Source organism: Chaetodon auriga, chromosome 20, assembly GCF_051107435.1.
Source record: "Chaetodon auriga isolate fChaAug3 chromosome 20, fChaAug3.hap1, whole genome shotgun sequence".
Taxonomy (NCBI): domain Eukaryota; kingdom Metazoa; phylum Chordata; class Actinopteri; order Chaetodontiformes; family Chaetodontidae; genus Chaetodon; species Chaetodon auriga.
In genome coordinates, this window is record NC_135093.1 from 21,811,231 (window position 1) to 21,832,561 (window position 21,331).

General features: G+C 39.8%; 1 protein-coding gene across 8 annotated transcripts in view; it reads right to left on the reverse strand.

Moving 5' to 3' along the window:
- The window catches only part of csnk1db (casein kinase 1, delta b), a 42,205-nt gene that overhangs the window by 13,836 nt on the left and 7,038 nt on the right, over positions 1 to 21,331 (reverse strand). Inside the window, exons 2-9 of one of the 8 annotated variants that reach the window (XR_013079279.1) lie at positions 15,685 to 15,795; positions 15,186 to 15,334; positions 8,047 to 8,275; positions 7,747 to 7,917; positions 7,497 to 7,645; positions 1,284 to 1,452; positions 586 to 705; positions 51 to 121 (exon numbers count right to left, since the gene is read on the reverse strand). Coding sequence is in view for 5 of the 8 variants with exons in the window: in XM_076759858.1 (XP_076615973.1) it covers positions 66 to 116; positions 586 to 725; positions 1,284 to 1,452; positions 7,497 to 7,645; positions 7,747 to 7,917; positions 8,047 to 8,275; positions 15,186 to 15,334; positions 15,685 to 15,795 (1,169 nt within the window). In the remaining 3 variants the exon portion in view is untranslated. Of the gene's footprint in view, positions 1 to 50; positions 122 to 585; positions 726 to 1,283; positions 1,453 to 7,496; positions 7,646 to 7,746; positions 7,918 to 8,046; positions 8,276 to 15,185; positions 15,335 to 15,576; positions 15,796 to 21,331 lie in introns of those variants that run through there. The other 7 variants (XM_076759858.1, XM_076759860.1, XM_076759862.1 and 4 more) reach the window with 7 other exon arrangements.

Genomic DNA, 21,331 nt, shown 5'->3' on the forward strand with positions numbered 1-21,331 from the left:
ACCGCTGGTTTAGACTCATGCATCCCTGGTGTTTAAGGGATGGGACTCACCCAGTGTTGCCGCCGTCACACAAGGACATGGCGAGCGTCTACTTGGCGTGATGCTCGTAGGGAATGCTATTCTGAGGTTGGGGGAAGGGAGAGAGAAGGCCCAGTATGTCAGAACCCATTCAGAACCCACATTCTGCACCAACCACACAACTGGAGAAAACTGGATTGATTGATTGATTGATTGATGGACTGAATAGCAGAATAGTTTCTCTAACAAGAAACATAAGGCTGTTGTGTTGTCAGATGAGCATCAAGACTTTCTTCCTCCTGTGTCCTGTGTCTATATCTATATCTGTCTATATATACAGACCTCCATGAAAGCAAAGTTTCATGAACTGAAAAATGTAATTCTACCTGCTACTGGTTACTACAAAGCTTAAAGTACAGCCTTCTCATGCACATTCAGAAGAGGGCTTCTACTTCAGGCCTAGCATTGGCTGAATTGCCTATGTTAAGTACAGTGCTTCTTCTTTCTTGCTAGAGGTTAGGAGACATTATAAGAGTAAAGCAGATATGTTGCAGGGGTGTCTTGTACCTGTGAGGTGGACATGCGAGAGGTGTCCTGCCGTCCTGTTAGATCTGAGGATGAAACGTTCACAGGAGCCCCGCGATGCAGTCGCATGCTGACCTTTCGTTCACGTTCCATCCCAGACACCTGTCGAGGGGATGTGTTTGCTGGAGATCAGAGATCCAAAAACAAAAAATACATCAACATCATCACACCAACTACTTCTGAGGGAATGGATATCATGATATAATTCATGAATACTCAACACAAATAGATTTGGTCAAAGTGTGCAATATTTTGATTTAAGTGCCTGAGTTTGTAATGACAACAAAACATTTTTCCACATCTTAAAGTTTAAAATTAAAAAAAGTGGTCATGCAGTAAGTGAAACTGTATTAATGTTGGCATAAAAGTAACAGCTACATAATAACTTTATATTTGTACTGACTATATAAATACAGACTAAAATTTCAACAGAAGTCAGGAAACATGACAGTTGATATTGACATCATAAAAAAAACACCCAATATATCACTTATTTTCATCTTTTTATTGCTGACTGAAATAAAGCATATAGTGTAAGCCACTCAATACTGGCCTTGAAATCTTAAAATCATGAAACACTTCCCATTATACTGTGGTTTTTACAGTATTCTTCATGAGGATCATGCCACACTGATAGCACCAGAGTCCTGAGAGGCTGAGGTAAGCCAGAGTGAACTGACCTGTGTGTGAGGTGGGTGTTAGGGGTGTTGGCGGGGCTCCGTCTTGGGTTCCTCGTGGTCGTCCTGATACAGCAGGTATTCCTCTGGCCCCTGGGTTTCTGCCGTGCCTCAGCCTGTCCTCCCGGTCCCGACGCTCTCTCTCTGCCTCCTCTGCCGCACGGTTGGCTCCCTGTGTACAATAATAACACACAATCAACAAAAACACAACTGGTACCTTCTGGTGGTAGCACAGGAAAATTTCACAGTAATCCATTCAATAGTGTTATTGAATGGATTTTTATATTTCAGTAAAAGCCAAAAATGTCAGCCTGGTGGTGGTACTACAGCAGGGCTATTCAATTACAAATTAATTTGGGCCAGATTTTAAAACCAAGAACTTAAGCTCGGTCAGACATTTTAAGCAGCCAGTAAGGAGGAGGTAATGACAAATTTCAAACCAACACAAATTTGTGCTTATTAATTGTTTATCCTTTCAATTTGGTAACACTGGATACTGGCACATCAAAGAGCTGTAACTGAACAGAATCTGAGGCAGTAGCAGCACTTTTGAAATAAAAGAATAAACATTTTGGTCTCATCATACCCAAGAACATTTCTAACTGCATAAAAACAAAAAACTTCACAGTATTGGAAACATTTGTTTCCCTTTTGAAATAAAAGACACATCTAAAGTGCATGTAATCAAAAAAGTACAGTTTAGCAATGCCATTTGTTTCCCCTTTGTAATAAAATAAACATTCTTATCATATACGACCCTAGCACAACATAAAATGCATTTAACTAATAAAAAAGAAGTCAAACTCTTCAGTGCCCAAACCCAAAACAAGTATTAACAGTAACTAACACTGATGAATACATGAATGAATAGTACACTACACATCTACCTATTGCCCATTGTTTTAAATGACCCCATGTGATATTAAGCATCTCTTTGTTACACCTCCAACATTATGCTGATATGTAGGCTACAGATACCCTGCTGACTTTGTTGGTGGGAGAAGTAACATTTTTTGGTCTTAACAAGAACATAAGAAGTCAATGCAATCCAAAGACACTGGTGAAGAGTACTGTCAGTCAGGGAGTAACAAGATGTATGTCCGCACCATGGTAGTACAGCTCCGGTTGTAAGATGCAATCAAAGTTTGCCTGGAAAGTTGGATGTGTCTCAATGTGGTGTCTGCGGACATTGTAATCTTTAAGTACCGCAACGTACTCATTACAAATGTCAGTCCAGGCAGGGTTAAACCGACGGTTTTCATAATCAATTTTACATTTCATGGTTGAGAAAGATCTTTTAGATGGCATCATAGGACTACTACTACTAGCACTACTGGACACACTTTCACAACAATGTGCTGCATTGTGGGTTGAATGTCGCTACGCTATGTGGAGTGTTGCATTCATGGTCTGTATTACTGTAGGAATTTCCAAAGGCTTGTGAAAGGTGTTTTTCTCTACTCCTCTGGCTGGACCGTGCACTGGTCAAATCGCAGCCCATGGGCCACATGTGGCCCAGATGACCCCCAATTGGGGGGGACTAGTTGAATAGGCCTGTGCAAGAGGAAAAGTCAGGAGGATCACACAGTTAGTAGGATTCATCCTCTTGGGGGCATGAATGCCATTAAAGAATTTATCAATTCACCAAATAGTTGCCCAAAGTGGTGGACTGACCAACACAGTCATCCTTACAACTGCAACACAAGACTGAAGTATTTGATGAAGTTCCTTAGAACAACTAGTAAGGATGCTTATTCATCAATACTGAGAATTACTTTTAGATATCACCCTGACACAAGAATCATTGCAATATTTAATGATATTTAATTTAATGAAAATGAATGAAAATACATCTGATACAGGATATAAATCCTCTACATCAGACTCCAAATAATAACAACCAAACAAAAACAAATAAACAAAATACAACATACAGTTTAAAAACCTCAATAATGCATACATATCACTTAAATACATATAACAACATATCCAGGATAATCTCCCACATTATCTCAAAAATAGTCCAAATCCACAAAAATCATATACTTGCTTTATAATTATATATATAAAAAATCCTTATTTGACCAGAATTTATCTAGTCTATTTTTAAAAGAATTCACTGATGGAGCCTGCACTACCTCCTCTTGTTAGAATGACACATTTTTGGGAGGAGTTTTAAGGAAATCCCTCTTAATCGAATATTTTGTGGACAAGTTTGTACACCTCTATCATGTCACCTCTATACCTCCTATAGACAAGAGTTGGTAATTCTAAGTGCCTTAATCTCTCTTCATATGACATCTCTTTCAGACCTGGGATTAATTTGGTTACTCGTCTCTGAACCGCTTCAATTTTTTCTATATATTTTGCTTTCTAAGGACACCAGATAGAGCTAGCAAATTCAAGATGAGATCTCACCAAAGCTTTGTATAATGGTAAAACAATTTCCTTACTTAAATTTATAAAAGTTTGTTTTATTATCACCACCCTAGAATTTGCTATTTTAATTTTTTCAAAAATGTGTTTTGTAAATTCTAATGAACTATCAACCACCACACCTATATCCTTTTCCTCTTCTACATGTTGGACAAGCAAGTCTCCAACCTCATACTCAACGCAGTTGTCACCCTTTCCTCCAACATGCAGATGCTTACATATTTCTGGATTTAAATTCAATAACCAGGTATCACACCAATTACTCATGCTATGAAGATCTGCTTGAAGGTGAAGTGTGTCTGTGTCCCTCATAATTGTTCTAAATATTTGTGTCATCCGCAAAGAGGTATAAATCAGAATGTATCACACTTGGTAAATCATTTATATATACGACAAAAAGAACAGGCTCCAATACTGAGCCTTGTGGGACTCTGATATCACAGGTTTCCAACCTGACACAACTCCATTTACCCCTACATGCTGTTTCCTATTGTGCAAAAAGTCCTGTATCCAGTCTATAACCCTGTCATCTAAGCCATAAGATTTTATTTTTGAGAGTAATCTTTTATGAGGAACTTTATCAAAAGCTTTTTGGAAGTCCATATATATACAATCAACTGGCTACCCTTTGTCCAAAGCTGCTGTCCACTTATCCAGAACCGTAAGAAGCTGAAGTGATGTTGATCTCCCAGATATAAATCCATACTGCTTATTAATAAAAAACCTGTTGGTCTTCTTATGATCTACTATATAGTTTCTAATTATTTTTTCCATTGTCTTACAAACTACCAATGACAGACTAACAGGTCTATAATTTTCTGCCATTGACTAATGTCCTTTCTTGAAAATAGCTCTAATTTGTGCGTCTTTCCATTCACGCAGTAGAGTTGCCTCCTCGAATAATTTATTAAATAACAGTGTTGGGGGTTCAACAACTACACCCATCAACTCCTTTAGAATCCTAGGATGAATCCCATCTGGCCCTGGTGACTTATTGATGTCAATATTCTGTAAAAGCTTAATTACATCCTCAGGAATTATTTTTAAATGTTTCCTTTGGACATCCACTTTTGGCAATTCAGGTATGTGCCCTTCAGGTTCATTCACAAATACACTACTGAAATAATCAGACAAAATTTCTGCTTTTTGCTTATCATCATTTGTTTTCGGAGAATCAGTATCATCCTGATCGGTATATAGATCACCTATTTTCGTTTTAATTTTTGTCCTCTTATTTATATAATTCCAAATAACGCTTGGTTTATGCTTAGATTGCTTTGCCAGATCTTCTTCAAAAGTCTTCCTTAAATACCTTGTTCTCATTCTCACAAAGTTACTGACTCTGTGATATGGCCTCTGTACCTCTGGATCTTTACTTTTCATTGCCTTTCTTGCAAGACTGTTCTTTTCTTCAATTTTCTTTTTTGTAATACTATCCAAGGGATATTTTTATTTCTTAGTCTGTGACTATTTTTTCCTGATTGGCACATACCTATCCTCTATTTCCTTCAACTTTTTCTTTATTGATCTTCATAAATTTTCAACATTACTGCTAGATAAATACTGCGTCCAATCAAAAACTTCCAATTCCCTACATTCCTCCTGAGTTTCCCTTATAATTTTTTCTCATAGTTTCACTGATCACAGTTTTGGTCACATCACATCACAGTGATCACTTTTACCTAAAAACTTAAATACTGAATATCCTCAATCATATTCTCTTCATTTGTAATAATAAGATCCAATACATGTGGTTTATCATCACCTCTCCACCTTGTAGCCTCTTGTATATGCTGAAACAAAAATACATTTTCAATAAAACTCCAAAAATCTATTATCCAGTGATGTGAGATTATCTCCTTTTGCATCACCTAATTTCCCATCTATTTTTGGTAGATTATAATCCCCCATTAGAAATGTATGCAAATACTTTCTAGTTGACACCTCCTCCATTAAAACCCAAAAGATTTTCATTATTTGTCTCTGTACCACTATCAGATCTATAAATTAAACCCACAAGCAAAAACTCATGACTGTTACATTTAATCTCCACAAAAATATTCTCTTGAAACTCAGTCAATGTTGTAACTTCTTTAAATTTGAGTGATTTCTGAATATAAAGCAATAAACCTCTACCTATATCATTAACTATGTTCTTCAAAAATAAATTATAACAGTCAATGTCATCCAAATAAAATTCTGCTGGATTAAATTTCTTCTTCTTATTTTTAGACTTAACTTCAAAAATTCCTATAACATGAATAACTGGAAGTGCTTTCAAACGAGCATTAAATTCATGCAATTTGTTATGCAGTTGATCTGCATTTGTATATAAACATCTGATGCTTTACAGACATACTGTGACTTATCAGAGACAGGTTTATCGTTATTCTCAAGTCACTCAGTCTTATGCATCCTCACCAGCTGGTCTTAAGCTCCATGCTTTGCAGAGTCACCAAAATAGGTCTCCTCGGTCTCGCCGACTCCTCTGCATCCTCACTCCGGGTGAGTTTCCCCAAATGAATCTGCAGCCGTGCAGACTTTGTGTGATTTAAACAAGTCCTTCACTACTTACAGTTCTTTTTGCTGCCGCTCTTCTCTGTTTTCCAAGTTGTACTCCTTTATTCCGAACAGGACAATATTCCGTTCTCTTGATTTCCTTTTGTCAAGTTCACTCAGAACAGTTTTAGCGATACTTGTGGTTTTTTGGGGGTTTATGACAGCAACATCCCAACTTGTCGAGCCTTTATCAGTATCTTTCAGTTGCTCCTGAATAATTTGCACCACTCTCTCCTTGTCACATTTTCCCTCCAGCTTGGATTCAAGCTCCTGCATTCGTTTCTCTATTTCTTGAATTATTTGCTGGCATTTCTCTTCAATCATTTGCTCGATCGCAATGCTCTTCTCCACGCATTCTTCACAGTATGGACAAAACCACTTAATGCCTGTATTTGGTTTCTGTAAGATCACATACTCCACTTCGTCTTTCTTTAAGCATTTTATACAGTAGTGCTTCTTGCATCGTCTGCAAATCAGTGACTTTGTATCAAAACCTGTGAGGGCCTGACACAAGTGACATGCACCTTCTTCGTCTTCAGAGCCACAGCTGATTGGTGTCTTGGTATTTCCATCCACACCGTTCTTAGCACTCTTAATGACGCTTGCACCTGGTCCATCATTGTCTCCCATTCTCTCCATTTAAAACAAACATAACTTCCCTTTTTCCCAGTAAGTGTATTGTTGTTGACAGTCACTTGTAAAACTTCTTGAGAAAACTTTTTGAGACATGACGCACAGGCTCCAAATCGTCCAGAAGCGTTCGTGAGTTGATATGCTTCTAAAGTGACAGGAAAGAGAATATATCCAGTAGTTGTCAAGACATATCACTGAAAGTCAAAAATGTGAACCTCATGCAGTCAAATTTCATGAATATGATGTGGAATGATTTTTACACAACAGGTCATCTCCCCTGCTTAAATTCATTTCGAAGGCTTTTCCACCATAACAAAGATAAAACACACTGAGGGTAAAATGAACATGACATGAATACAATATACAAATCAAATGCTGATCAAATGCAAAATATAGGTAAAATAATTTCAGTCTCAAAGTATCAGTGTTGCCTTTTGCTAATGTGAAATAAAATGCCATGGTATCAACACAAATACCTCACCATGAATTAAGGCAGGTATCTACAAACTGTTCAAACATATTTATGCACTTACACACATATACTGTAGCTGATCAACCACACACAGTTCAGATAACATCAGTACTCACAAACTTGAGCATGTTCCAGTCAAATACATAGTCATATGAGAAGCCCTGTCTGTGGAACAGGTTCCTGAAGAGCTGCCGTAGGTAAGAGTAGTCCGGCTTGTCATCGAAACGCAGGGAGCGACAAAAATTCAGGTAGGTCGCAAACTCAGCTGTGATAAAGATGGAGAAAACATTCCATAAGGAACACAAAATCATTTTAGAATAATTTTAAATGCTGAAAGCTTAAAAAAAAAAAAAGGTTGAGACTCACAGGGGTATCCCTTACAAAGCACCTCGATGGGAGTGGACATTTTCTTCTCACTAATGCGTTCATACTTCTGCCTCTTGGTGGCAGCCTTGAGGCCTTGCCAAGGCAGCGAGCCCAGATTAAAATACATGAGAACATAGCCCAAGGACTCCAGGTCATCCCGCCTCGACTGCTCTGTAGAAGCAGAGAAGAGACAAGGAGAAGAATGACCAGAGGCGGACGAAAAGGATCATTACTGCACTCAGAAATACATATGTCACACAAGCTTAGCCAGCGTATTCTATATATTTATTTATTTTTTACCAATCCCCAGATGTGTATTGATTGAGGCGTAGCGTGCAGTGCCAGTCAGGTTCTTGTTCTCGCGGTAGGGAATGTGCTGGTGTGTACGAGCGTCACGGTATTTTTTAGCAAGGCCAAAGTCAATAATGTAGACCAGGTTGCCCTTTTTGCCCAGTCCCATCAGGAAGTTATCAGGCTTCACATCTCTGTGGATGAAGTTCTTGGAGTGTATGTACTCAATGCGACTGATCTGTAGTGGAGAGTAACAAAATAACAGACAAATTAGGTCACTACACCATGTTAATATGCAAGTATTCGCCAAGCGCTGGCTGACCAGCCACACTCACCTCTGTCTGATATCTCATTCGATACACCATAGTCAAGTCACATATTGGGGCAGGACAAGAGCAGATTTATGTTTGCTGACTAAACCGGGTGACCATGACCTTAATCAGAACAAACCATAACTTTATTAACTATTATTTACAGTAGATTTTACTGGATACCTGACAGGTGAATGTGGCACACAGAAGACTGTTGTCAAAGTTTGCCTATAATTGAACTGGTGACATTTGCAACCATGCAGCATGTGCTATAACCATATGGCTACATAGGCCCTTTCATTAAAATCTTTTTCATTTTTCCAGATATTCTATTAAGTTGTTTATTTTCTTTATGATTACATTTAGAACTCTAAACATTGTTTCAAATATAATTGTATCAAGTACTGTTTTCATAATTGTTAAAGGTTTGATTATTCAGATAACAACAAGAAACTACAATTACCGCATTGTGGTTGTATGCCTCCACCAACCAGTCAAATTGCAGTTTACATCCATGTCTGTCCTGATTCAAACTATATGCTGTGAAGACTTTGAGAGGATTTAATAAAAGGTATTAAGTGAGGCAAAATGAAAATTATCACAATATTGACATGTATAATTCCTGTGAATATTTTCCAGTGAGAATCATGGCGTCTTCACTTTGAGACTATTTTTTCAATGAACTGACAGAAAGCTTTGTCACATGGCACAAGATCATTGACAGAGACAAGAGAGTCACAACCCTTGCACATGCTTGGCCAATACAGCTACTCCTGATAGAACACGATGTTCTAGCCAATAGAAAATGCTTCAAACACAGATGTTGCTGCAAAGAAACTACAAATTCTAAAACATGGATGTTACAAACACACCTTCAACCCAGCAGCACAGAAGATCTATACATGAGTTGGGGGGTTGGATTAATATAATGGCTACTGGAGTCCATCACCGATATATATATATATATTTTTTTTCTGGCAATTAATTTAATGGTCTGATTTGTAAGAACAAATGAGAGCTGCTGTTCAATGACAGACTCCGTTCAGTGAACCCATTAGCACAAACAGGCCAGCAATGGCAAAGAGCAGCAGCAAGGAAAAACAGTGAGCTGGACCCCCTACAGTTGGTTGCGTATCGTCCAGGCATTGGCATGGAGGAGGCAGTCATCTACCTGCTCCATCGATCTCTTTCTCATCTGGAGCATACTGGAAGCATGGTGAGGGTCATGTTTTTCCACTTCTCCAGTGCTTTAAACACAATCCGACCATCACTGCTCAGGGGGAAGCTGGAAGGACACCGACACAGACTGCCACATGACTGCGTGGACCATTGCCTACCTTGCCAACAGACACAGTATGTAAGGCTTCGGGACTGCATGTCTGATGTGGTAGTTTGCAGCATGGGGGTTCCATAGGGGACAGTGCTCTCCACTTTTCTCCTCACCCTCTACACATTGGACTTTTGACACAACACCGACAGCTGCCACATACAGAAGTTATCTGATGATACAGCCATCGTTGGATGTGTATCACAGGGGAGCAAACTGGACTACAGAGAGGTTGTAACCAGCTTCGTCTTTAGATTACAAATACCTGGGTGCTCACAACAAACTGGACTGGAAAAATAACACAGAGGAGCATTGATCATGGATAACTCATCCCACCCCCTGCATGAGACAGTAGGGGGTCTTAAGCAGCTCCTTCAGTAATAGAATGCTACATCCAGCCTGTAAGAAAGAGCACTACCGCACTTCCTTCATCCGAACTGTTTAATGCCAGCATCATGTAATGTAGCACTGTGTTGATGCTGTCTTTCTCAGTTCTACTTCATAAACCCACTTTGTTTTGCACTACTGTTATAATACGATTAAAAGTTTGGACACACCTTCTCATTCAATACCTTTTCTTTATTTATTTATTTTTCCTACATTGCAGATTAATACAGAGGACATCCAGTCGTCACTCAATCGGAGGGGGGGTAGGGGTTGTAGGGGAGCCATGACGTGGTAGAGGGGGTGTCAGTATCAATGGGAGGGTGGTGGGGGTTGGGGGGGGAGCATACCATACTGAGATGCAGTTGGTCAGGATGCTTTAGTGTAGCAGTAGAAGTTGACCAGAATCTGATGAGTCAGGTTACCTTTCCTCAGTCTCCTCAGGAAGTAGAGGCGCTGTTGAGCTTTTTTTTATCAAGGTGGAGGAGTTGAGGGTCCAGGAGAGGTCCTCAGAGATGGACCAGAGGTGGACGCCCAGGAACTTGAAGCTGGAGACATGTTCAACCTCAGCCCCGTAGATGTGAATGGGGCTGTGACTGCAGTCTTTGGTTTTCCTGTAATCCGAGATGAGCTCCTTTGTCTTCTTGGTGTTGAGGGTCAGGTTGTTGTCGGTCATAGCTTTGCACACGTTTTGACATTCTCTCAATCAGCTTAAAGAGGTAGTCACCTGGAATGGTTTTCAATTAACAGGTGTGCCTTGTCAAGAGTTAATTTCTGGAATTTCTTGCCTTCTTAATGTGTTTGAGACCATCAGTTGTGTTGTGCAGAGGTAGGGCTGGTACAAAGGTCTATACAGTGAATGGCCCTATTTGACTACTGTTCTAATCCATATTATGGCAAGAACCACTCAACTAAGTAAAGAGAAACGACAGTCCATCTTTACTTTATGACATGAAGGTCAGTCGGTTGGAAAAATTTCAAGAACTTCGAACGTATCCTCAAGTGCAGTTGCATGATGATCAAGCGCTATGATGAAACTGGCTCTCATGAGGACTGCCACAGGAAAGGAAGACAAAGAGTTACCTCTGCTGCAGAGGATCAGTTCATCAGAGTTACCAGCCTCAGAAACCACAAATTAACAGCAACTCAGATTAGAGCCCACATAAATGCTTCACAGAGTTCAAGTAGCAGACACATCTTAACCAGGGTTCTAAATTAACACCCGCCAACCCGCCAAATGCGGTTTAAAATTCATATTGGCGGGTGTAAATAAAAACTTACTAGCCAATTTGGCTGGTAATGCATTAGGCAATCATGTCAGTCAGAGCCGCTCTACAGTTCTTGGTCATTTGTCCCCCTGACAGTCCGTCCTACATTTCCCATGAACACTGTCGTAATGCTACGTGATGACGTATAAGACGCCCATTGGCTGTGCGCAGGCACACTCCAGTCTGTAGTGCAACCGGCGCGAGAAACCACGGAAACGCAAACACGAAGAAGAAGAATGAACGGCGGCGTATAAACTGTAAAAAAGGAGACTGAGCTAGCTAAAAGTAAAAAGTAAAGTTAAACTAAATGCTGCGGTGGTTGGGACAGACGTTTGGGGGCGAGAAGAGGAAGGAGGCAGGGGATGAGAATGTCGGCAAAGCGTGCGAAACGAAGAAAAGAATGTTAGTGGTGGGGGTGGGGTATTATTTTATTTTATTATTTTCATTTTATTTTATAGAAGGACTGCAATACTGACTGCTGCACTATTTGTGTTTTCTAGTTGTACATACATAATTCAATTTATTACCAATGCAATTTTTTGCAAGTGTTTAAGTCATGGCTGTTACTTATATATATTTCTTATTAAAGAAGGAAAGCAGAAACACTTTAAGTTGAAAGGAAAAATATAATATAAAATAAAAAAAAAAATAAAAAAAAATAAATAAAAGAAAAACCATTGAATGAGAAGGTGTGTCCACACCTTTGACTGGTACCGTATGATCACATTATCCATTTCATCTGGTGCAATTTCTAAGTTGTATGTTTCTCTCAGTTGTGCAACAACACTATTCATTATCCATACTGGCAACAGTACTTTTATAAATTGTATATATTGTGCATATACATAGTCCTTTTATTTCTCAGGTGCAACAGCATTTCTTAAGTGCAATACAATACATATGTCATTAGCAGTTTTCTCATAAGAATACCAGCAATAGCACTTTTTTGTGGCAGTAGGATTTTTTGGCATATACTATTTTTTCTACAATCTGTACAAATGTACATATACATAGTTTTTATTCTATTCTGTATTCTGTACATTTTCTTTATTTTGACTTCTTTATGAGCAATGTGCTTGCTCTTCGTAATACTTGCTGGCTGTAACAACTAAATTTCCCTGGTGTGGGATCAATAAAGTCTTATCTCTTATCTAACTCGTGGGTTAAGGGTTTCTTTCGAACAAACACAGTTGGTGATTGTTGGAACAGTGGAATGCTTAACAAAAACAGGTTTGGTGAGTTATTTTGTTTATGCTGAGTTTGAATTAAGTGTGTTTTATGATGAGTTACAAGGCAATTCAGCTAGTATTAGTTCTGTGGGAAAGAGAATCTTGAATTCAGAGGGTGTACGATGTATTTTTCTATTCAATAAAGAAAAATATTTTTGCAGAACATTACCTCACAGTGAAGTGGCCCTTTGACTTGTTGGATATAAAATGTCATCACTTCATCATTTACTGCTATCAGACATTTGTGTGAAATTTTGTCATAATTACCAGATGAATTCTTGAGTTATGGCCAAAAATGTGTTTTGTAAGGTCACAATGACCATTTTCCAGGAATATTCCAGGACATTTTCAGTGATGAGCTGGCTAACAGGACAGACAGTAAGCACACCATATACCAATATATTCCTGAATCCCTTTTTCTCATTAATTATGTTACACAAACCTTCCAGACAATTTGTAAGATGCATATAAAGCACCAAACTTATACTAATAATGAATTTCTAATGTGGTTTTTCCACAAAAAAGGTACATTATCTTGTTAAAATCCTTAAAAGTACATGAGTACTTTAAAGTAAAAAGTGAGCGAACAAAAGAAAAAATCTAAATCAAATCAATATTTGGTGTTGGTACCCTTTGCCAACAAACAAGCATCAATTCTTATAGGTACACTTGTACAAAGTCAGGGATTTTTTAGGATTACAGTCAGGTGTATGATCAACAAATTATGTCAAACAGATGCTAACGATCATCAATTTCACATGGAGGTTGAAACAGTCATTAACTGAAACAGAAACAACTGTGTAGGATGCTTAAAACTGGGTGAGGAACAGCCAAACTCTGCTACCAAGGTGAGGTTGTGGAAGACAGTATCATGTCAGAGGTCATACACCATGGCAAGACTGAGCACAGCAACAAGACACCAGGTAGTTATATTGCATCAGCAAGGTCTCTCCCAGACAAAGATTTCAAAGCAGACTGAGGTTTCAAGATGTGCTGTTCAAGCTCTTCTGAAGAAGCAAAAAGAAAAGGGCAACCTAGAGGATCGCAGACGCAGTGGTCGGCCAAGGAAACATCAAGCTTATTTCCCTTTGAAGTCAGAAGATGTCCAGCAGTGCCATCAGCTCAGAAGTAGCACAAACCAGTGGGACCCAGGTACACTCATCTACTGTCCGGAGAAGTCTGGCGACTGAACTATGCACGAAAACATAGGAACTGGGGTGCAGAAAAATGGCAGCAGGTGCTTTGGATTGTTGAGTCAAAATTTGAAATATATTTTTCTGTAGCAGAAGGCAGTTTGTTCGCAGACCGACTGGAGAGCGGTACAATAATGAGTGTCTGCAGGCGACATGATGGAGGTTCCTTGCAAGTTTGGGGCTGCATTTCTGCAAATGGTGTTGGAGATTTAGTCAGGATTAATGGTGTCCTCAATGCTGAGAAATACAGGCAGAAACTTATCCATCATGCAATACCATCAGGGAGGGGTATGATTGGCCCCAAATTTATTCTGCAGCAGGACAACGAACCCAAACATACAGCCAATGTCATTAAGAACTATTTTCAGCGTAAAGAAGTAGTCCTGGAAGTGGTGGTATAGCCCCCACAGTGCCCTGATCTCAACATCATTGAGTCTGTCTGGGATCTGTCTTGTTGCTGCTGTAACATGTGAATTCCCCCCCATTGTGGGATAAATAAAGTCTATCTTATCTTATTACTTAAAGAGACAGAAGGATTTAAGGAAGCCAAGATGTTCGGAACAACCTACCAACCTAGTTCCTTCAAAAACTGTGTACAAATGTACCTAGAAGAATTGATGCTGTTTTGAAGGCAAAGGATGGTCACACCAAATACTGATTTGGTTTAGATTTCTCTTCTATTCATTCACTGCATTTTGTTAATTGTAGAAAGTAATCTATTAACACTTACATTTTTGAAAGCATTCTTAATTTACAACATTTTTCAGACCTGCCTAAAACTTTTGCACAGTATCGTGTATCATTCTGTACAGTGAAGCTCAAACATTCTACGATGTGAAAAAGAAGTCAGTGGATTTGAGTGGATTGGGACTTTTGGAAACCATTGCTGCCTACAATCTTGCCTACAGATTTAGACTGAACTGTACATACCTCAGTCAAGTTTGCTAGGATTATTAACTACAACCGACTCAGTTTATCATACCATACTTTTGCCCTTAATAATATTAAGGGGAGTCTTAACAAAGCTAATTACACCCACTGTAAGCTACTTACAAGGGTTCAACATTTCATGTCTGTTATGGTCCATTTCCCCTTAACAATGCAGTATTGTGTTTGATGCTGCACTCTCAAAACATCAGAACATCTCCCTGAAATGCATTTTATTAATTACTTTCTAAGGGCAATCCTAATAAAAGAGGCTTTCTTCTTTACTGATTCATACATAGAAAATGGCACAATTTTCTTTACAAAATTGATACAACAGAAAAAGAAAATGATCTAAAAGTTCTACTATAAAGTTAACTCCATATATCGGTCGGTGATGCTCTGGATTAGTGGTGGAAAATATGATGTTATCTGACAGTAGAATATGGGATGTGTGTGGGCAGTGGTCAGAAGGTAAAGAAATTGTGTGTGAGGAGAGTAAGTGCTCTCACCATCTGATCAGCGAGCAGCAGGACTGTCTTAAGACTGAATTTGCGGGAGCAAAAGTTGAAGAGATCCTCCAGACTGGGCCCCAGCAGTTCCATCACCATCACATTGTAATCACCTTCTGCGCCACACCACTTTATTGTTGGAATGCCCACTGCAAAAACATGGGAGTTAATGCAATTACAATGATAAGAACACAAAAATGTAGCCTTAGGTCATCTTCAGTAGGATCATCATGGAAAACATAAAGCATTTGCTGATGTGTGTGGGTTGAAACTTCAGTAACATCATATTCTTTGCAGTCTGCACTATTACGGTTTTCTGGCCTGCTCCTCCTATTCAGGGTGGCAGGGGGCAAACAAACTACGCGATAATGCTACTAAATGCCGTACTTACAGCTGAGCCACCATTCCATTCCACCACATACGCTATTAGGGTATCAAGTTTCAAGGTTCAAGGCTCAAATGAAAAAAGAGGATTCCAGTATGTGAGCTGACACATCACCTCCTCCTTGCATCATCTTGTAGATCTTGCTTTCGATGTGGAGTTGGGGGTGTTTGGTCTTCACACATTCCAACTTAATTGCAACCTCCTCCCCCACTGAAATATCTGTGCCTGGAAAAGGACAAATTTTAAAGTATCAGTTCATCAAAATTACAAAAACTAGTGGCATCTTGCTAAACCTTTATTGTTATCTGCCAAACTTTTTAAATATCCACTGCTTAGACATCCTGCTTCATGTTTCATCTATTTTTATTTGGATGGACTACGCACAAAAAACATTAACCTTATGTAAAACAAGGAGAGATGTAATGTACTGGGTTTTAGCTAATTGCTGTTTTTCACCAGCAGTCCCTAGACAGGTAGGTGTAATAACAGCTTAATATCAAAATTAGACATTCAGAGAGTACAAAATACTTGGTCAGTTAAAGTAAAGAAACACAATCATCTCCACATCCATAAATCTAAAACAACTTGTGTTGCATTTTTTCAAAGGGTATATAACATGAAGTCATCGGCATACATCATTAATGTAATATCATTGCAAACAGGTGGAAAGATCTCTATATTGGACGTTTAACTGTATGTCATCATTCAATCTCTGGCTGTCGAGGTGGTGTCCAGCAAACGATGTGGGCTTCATAGATTGGCAGAATGTCTGGGGAAGACCTGATCTGATTAGGAGAGACAGCATCCATCCCACTTTGGAGGGAGCAGCTCTCATCTCTATAAATTTGACCGATTTTATTAGTGAACCAAACACATACTGCAGGCACTCAAACAGTCTGCTGCGGTGAAGAGCGAGCTAAGCTGGAAGGCGAACCTCTTCATTTACCATTTGATCTACGTCATGAACTACAGGTAATGACCAAGAGAACAAAATCACTAATACAGGCGGCTGAAATGAGTTTCCTCCTCAGGGTGTCTGAGCTCAGCCTTAGAGATAGGGTGAGGAGCTCAGATATCCAGGAGGGGCTCGGAGTAGAGCTGCTGCTCCTTTGCATTGAGAGGAGCCAGTTGAGGTGGTTCAGGAATCTTGCAAGGATGCCTCTTGGACGTCTCCCTAGGGAGGTGTTCCGGGCATGTCCTGCAGGGAGGAGACCTCGGGGCCAACCCAGGACACACTGGAGGGATCATGTCTCTCCGCTAGCCTGGGAACACCTTGGTATCCCTCAGCAGGAGGTGGTGGAAGTGGCCGGAGAGAGGGCTGTCTGGGCTTTCTTGCTGAGGCTGCTGCCCTGCGGTCCGGATCCGGATAAGCAGAAGACGACGAGTACTGTGTTTATCTCATTATTAGACTCAATTGGCTTCAGCACTGTAGCCAGGCTGACAGAGAGTCATAATTCCATTCAACCATATATTCCTTTAGCTCTCAGTAGTAATGACTTCATAAGCTTCTTCAATGATAAAATTCTTACTATTAGACACAGCATTCATCCCCTTCTGCCCTCAATAGGTACTGATTTATTTTGAAACACAGTAATCATAGAAATAGTCAATAACCCTGTCGTAGACCGCTTTTCACCTGTCAACCTTCACCAACTTCACCAAAATAATTTCACCAGTGTTTCCCACCAATTAAGGAGACTGTGGCGGCCCTCCACAGTCTCGTTTGGGCCCGCCACAGTCTCGTCCCCACCCCCCCCACCCCCCCGCTTTCCACCCTCCTCCCCACCTAAAAAATAATAATAATAACCAGATCCGTCAGTCAGCCGATTACACAGCTGTAGCCTACTCTACTCTATAGCCCGCGAGCGAGAGCGCGCGCGTGAACACACACGCACGCGCCAACAGGTCGCATTCATAGACGGTCCTACTGTCTGCTGCATTTGGCGCGATCCGGCGACACCGCATCCATACAGTCTATGATCCATACATGACAGCAGGCCGGGACGGCATTTCAAGATTGTGTGAGGTAAGTGTAACTTTTCTTTTGGGCAGGTATCAAGTTCGATAGCGGAGCAGTGTCGGCCATGTTGCTGATCTCATTGCACCAGTCAACTTCTAACATACCAAACAGAGTCTAACTTTCCGCTATCCCTGGTGCTGATTTCCCAGTAGCTAGCTACTTGTCCGCTATTTCTCCCTCTCCCGCTTGCGCTATTTCTCTCTCTCATCCCTCTGTCGTTTGTGCTCTCTCTCTACCCGTTTATAAAAATTAACATGAAATTAATTATTTAATATCTCTCGTCGGCGAGAAAGAAAAAGAAAAGAAAAAGAAAAGAGGGATCCGACAGCACTGAGTCAGTGACTCTGCCACAGCCTTATCGGTGAAGAGGGGTGAGGTTATGGCTTAAAAGCTGTAGTGGAGCCGGCGGGGGGGCAGAGGGTGCGGCTGCCCTGGGCCCACGGTTATGAGGGGGCCCATCGCAAGGCTGATGCCGAAAAAACAAAAAGGGAAAGTCGGTAAGTGTAAAAAAAAAAAAAAAAAAAAAAAAACGGGGAGAAAACAGTCTGAATCACAGCGTTTCTGAAGATTAAGAGAATGAATGAACGAGTGAGTGAATGAACAAATGAACAATTGATTGAATGAGTGAGTGAATGAATTAATGACTTTGTGTCATGGTTTTTTTTTCAAGATTAAATTTGAAATATTCCTGATATGCCTTTGTATGTTCTTAAGGATGATACCAACCTGTTATGTTCATATACAGCAATTTATATTACATTCAGTGGTCTCAAAATGCCCTAAAGAGATACATCAGGCTTGAAAATGTACACACACACCCAACCCCGAGGGTCAGAGACCCTCCCACCACAGTCTCCTAAAATCCTGTGGGAAACACTGTTCATCCTCAAAATCGTCAAGAAGTTACACCCTTAATTGGCTCTTCTTTATTGGATATGATCAATCGGTCTTCTATCAACAGGCTATGTATCACAGTCCTTTGAAGTAGCTGTAATAAAACCTCTTCTTAAAAAGCCTACTCTTAATCCAAGTGGCCAACTGTAGACCTATATTGAACCTCCCTTTCTCTCAAAAATTCTTGAGAAAGCAGTTGCTAATCAGCTGTGTGACTTTCTACACAACAATAGTTTATTTGAGGATTTCCAGTTAAGATTTAGAGTACATCACAGCACAGAGACAGTACTGGTTAAAGTTACAAATGACCTTCTAATTGCATCAGACAAAGGACTCTGTACTAGTCCTGTTAGATCTTAGTGCTGCATTCGACACCATTAGCCATGGTATCCTAGTGCTGTGCAGCATGAACAAAAATGTGTATCATGGTATTTTTCAAAATTATAACAGTTTCACGGTATATGACGGTATTTTTTTTCTTTCATCTGGAAGACAGTAGAAAATTACATTTTTATCACCACCTTAAAAAAAAACATTATTTAGAGTGAAAACCACCTTTAAATCATGGGAAAGTAGTCAAATTCAACTAGGAATTAGTAAATTAATATCTGATGAGTAACTGCAAAAGTACATGCTAAAAAAATGAACCTGAGCAGTTTTACAGATGTTTTACTACAGGTATGTCTAGGCGCTCATCTCTGTTGAAAACACTTTTTTAGCCTTTTCTCTGCTTGCAATTGTTCTTATCTCTCATAAAAGGACGAAATGCAAATAAAACAGTAAAATAACATCTCGGGCTGCTCAGTGGGGTCCTCCATGAGCGCTCTGCTCATTCATGTGTAAATGAGATAGAGCGGTGAAACTAACAGCGCACTTACACCAGTCAATATCTCAGCAACCCATTGGTCAATTTTGATGATTGACACCTCTATCAACCATTCAGAGTCAAGAGAATTGAGGGGCAGCACCCAAATTCATCACAGAAACACCAATGACGATGCAGAAGGAAGTAACGCCAGAGATAGTATATCACATGAGAGAGGGCTCCCTTCACTCAAGAACCCCCTTCCTCTTCATATAAACAACCAGGACCTTCATGATTGATCTTAAACTAATGCAGAGTCATAAGAGGAGACATTCCTAGCATGAGCAACTGCGCACATCTCACCCTGCCCCCTGTACAGGGGGCGCTCATATTAAACAGGTTAATTGGTACAAGCTGGGAATTTCAATGTGGCTGAAGTATTTTCTGCTTGGTATTTCATTCTTAAGGCTAAGGTGGTAGAGCAAACTGCTCGTGTTACCACCTCCAGTGACAACTTTAACCCGACAACACTTGCATAAAATGGTTGTTTGATAGACGTCAGATTTTTTGAAACCAAAAAAACCTTCCAAACAACAGACATGGTTCCTCTTCTTGGCAATAGTTCTTCTGTGTCATCATGTTATTCTAGTTGTGCAGCTTCGATTTCAGAACTTTCAATGTCTATCCCATCCATCTTCACCATAACATAACACAGAGCACTACAGTTTACCCTCACCATGCCTCGCACGATGCGGTTTTAGGAGCGCAACATTGAAAAGGGTCCGTGCCAGCGCGGCACAGCATTCCGAATGTTGTGTAATCAAATACACCGGTATGACAGGATATTAAAAATTCATATCATAACAAAAATATAAACCGCTGTACGGTGTAAACGCTTTCATGTCCTACCAAGGCATCTTACTAACTTAGCTTCTTTCCCGGAGTCTTTGTGCTTTGTCGTCTTGCAGGTTCCCATGGATAGTGGCTGAACCTGGATTGTGGATTATAGCTACGTCTCCCACCATAGCCCTGCCTGACATCCACTGCAACTGCTATGAATATTAGTCATACTTTTTTATTTATTTTTTATTATTTCATCAATAGTGCTGTACAAACATACATACTATCTGTTCTGATTACGTACATACTGTATATAGTATGTTATACACTCAAAATATATATATAAAAATGATTTGTTGAGGTGAAGACAGATGTTATATATAACCACTTTGATAAAATTCATGAATTGAATCATTTATATATTGACACAAGTGAGTTTTCTGCCTGGACAATCAAAAGGCAAACTTTCTTGTCTCCTGACAAGAGCCTAAACGGTGAGCCCTTAAAAAGGTAAGACAATGTCAATTATATGGAAGCGGTTTGGACATCTCAGATGCCACGAGGAAGCACAAAAACGGTCTGCAGTTGAATAATTTCAACTACAATGTTAGGGAATCATGGCTGAGTTGAGCTTCAACCTCTCTTTGTATGTTTGTATGTTGAATGACCTCGGCTCACACAGGCATACACCTGTGTTCAACCTCAACCTTGCATTCCCTAAGACTCAAGACAATTGCTGACCTGATACAACACAAGTGAGGTATACAATCACACTGGTGTGAATGTTGGGGAAGACAAAAAGTCAAGTGGGCCCAGTTTATGCTTTAGTGGCTCTTTTCACATTTTAACTTCTCACAGCACAAGAAAGTAATATAGCAAATACATTCGATGTAGACCCTGCTCCATTCAAGTGTCCAAATTAGCCATGCCTATCAGCCAGCATCCACAATACCAGGGTCCTCTAATTGACACACCTAAATGAAATGCAGACATTAATTTATTAATGCTTTTCCTGCTATGACATGTCAAAATGTCTAGTTATACACCATGCTGTATGCTGAGAATGTGTGGACTGTGTCAAGAGTGTCTGTAGACTGGAGAAAAATCCCACGGAGCAGGGTGGGAAAGCAAGCATTCACAGACAAGCACACAAACCTTTTTCCTTTTTCAAAAATTTCTTTCAACAATATTCTTTTGTCCCA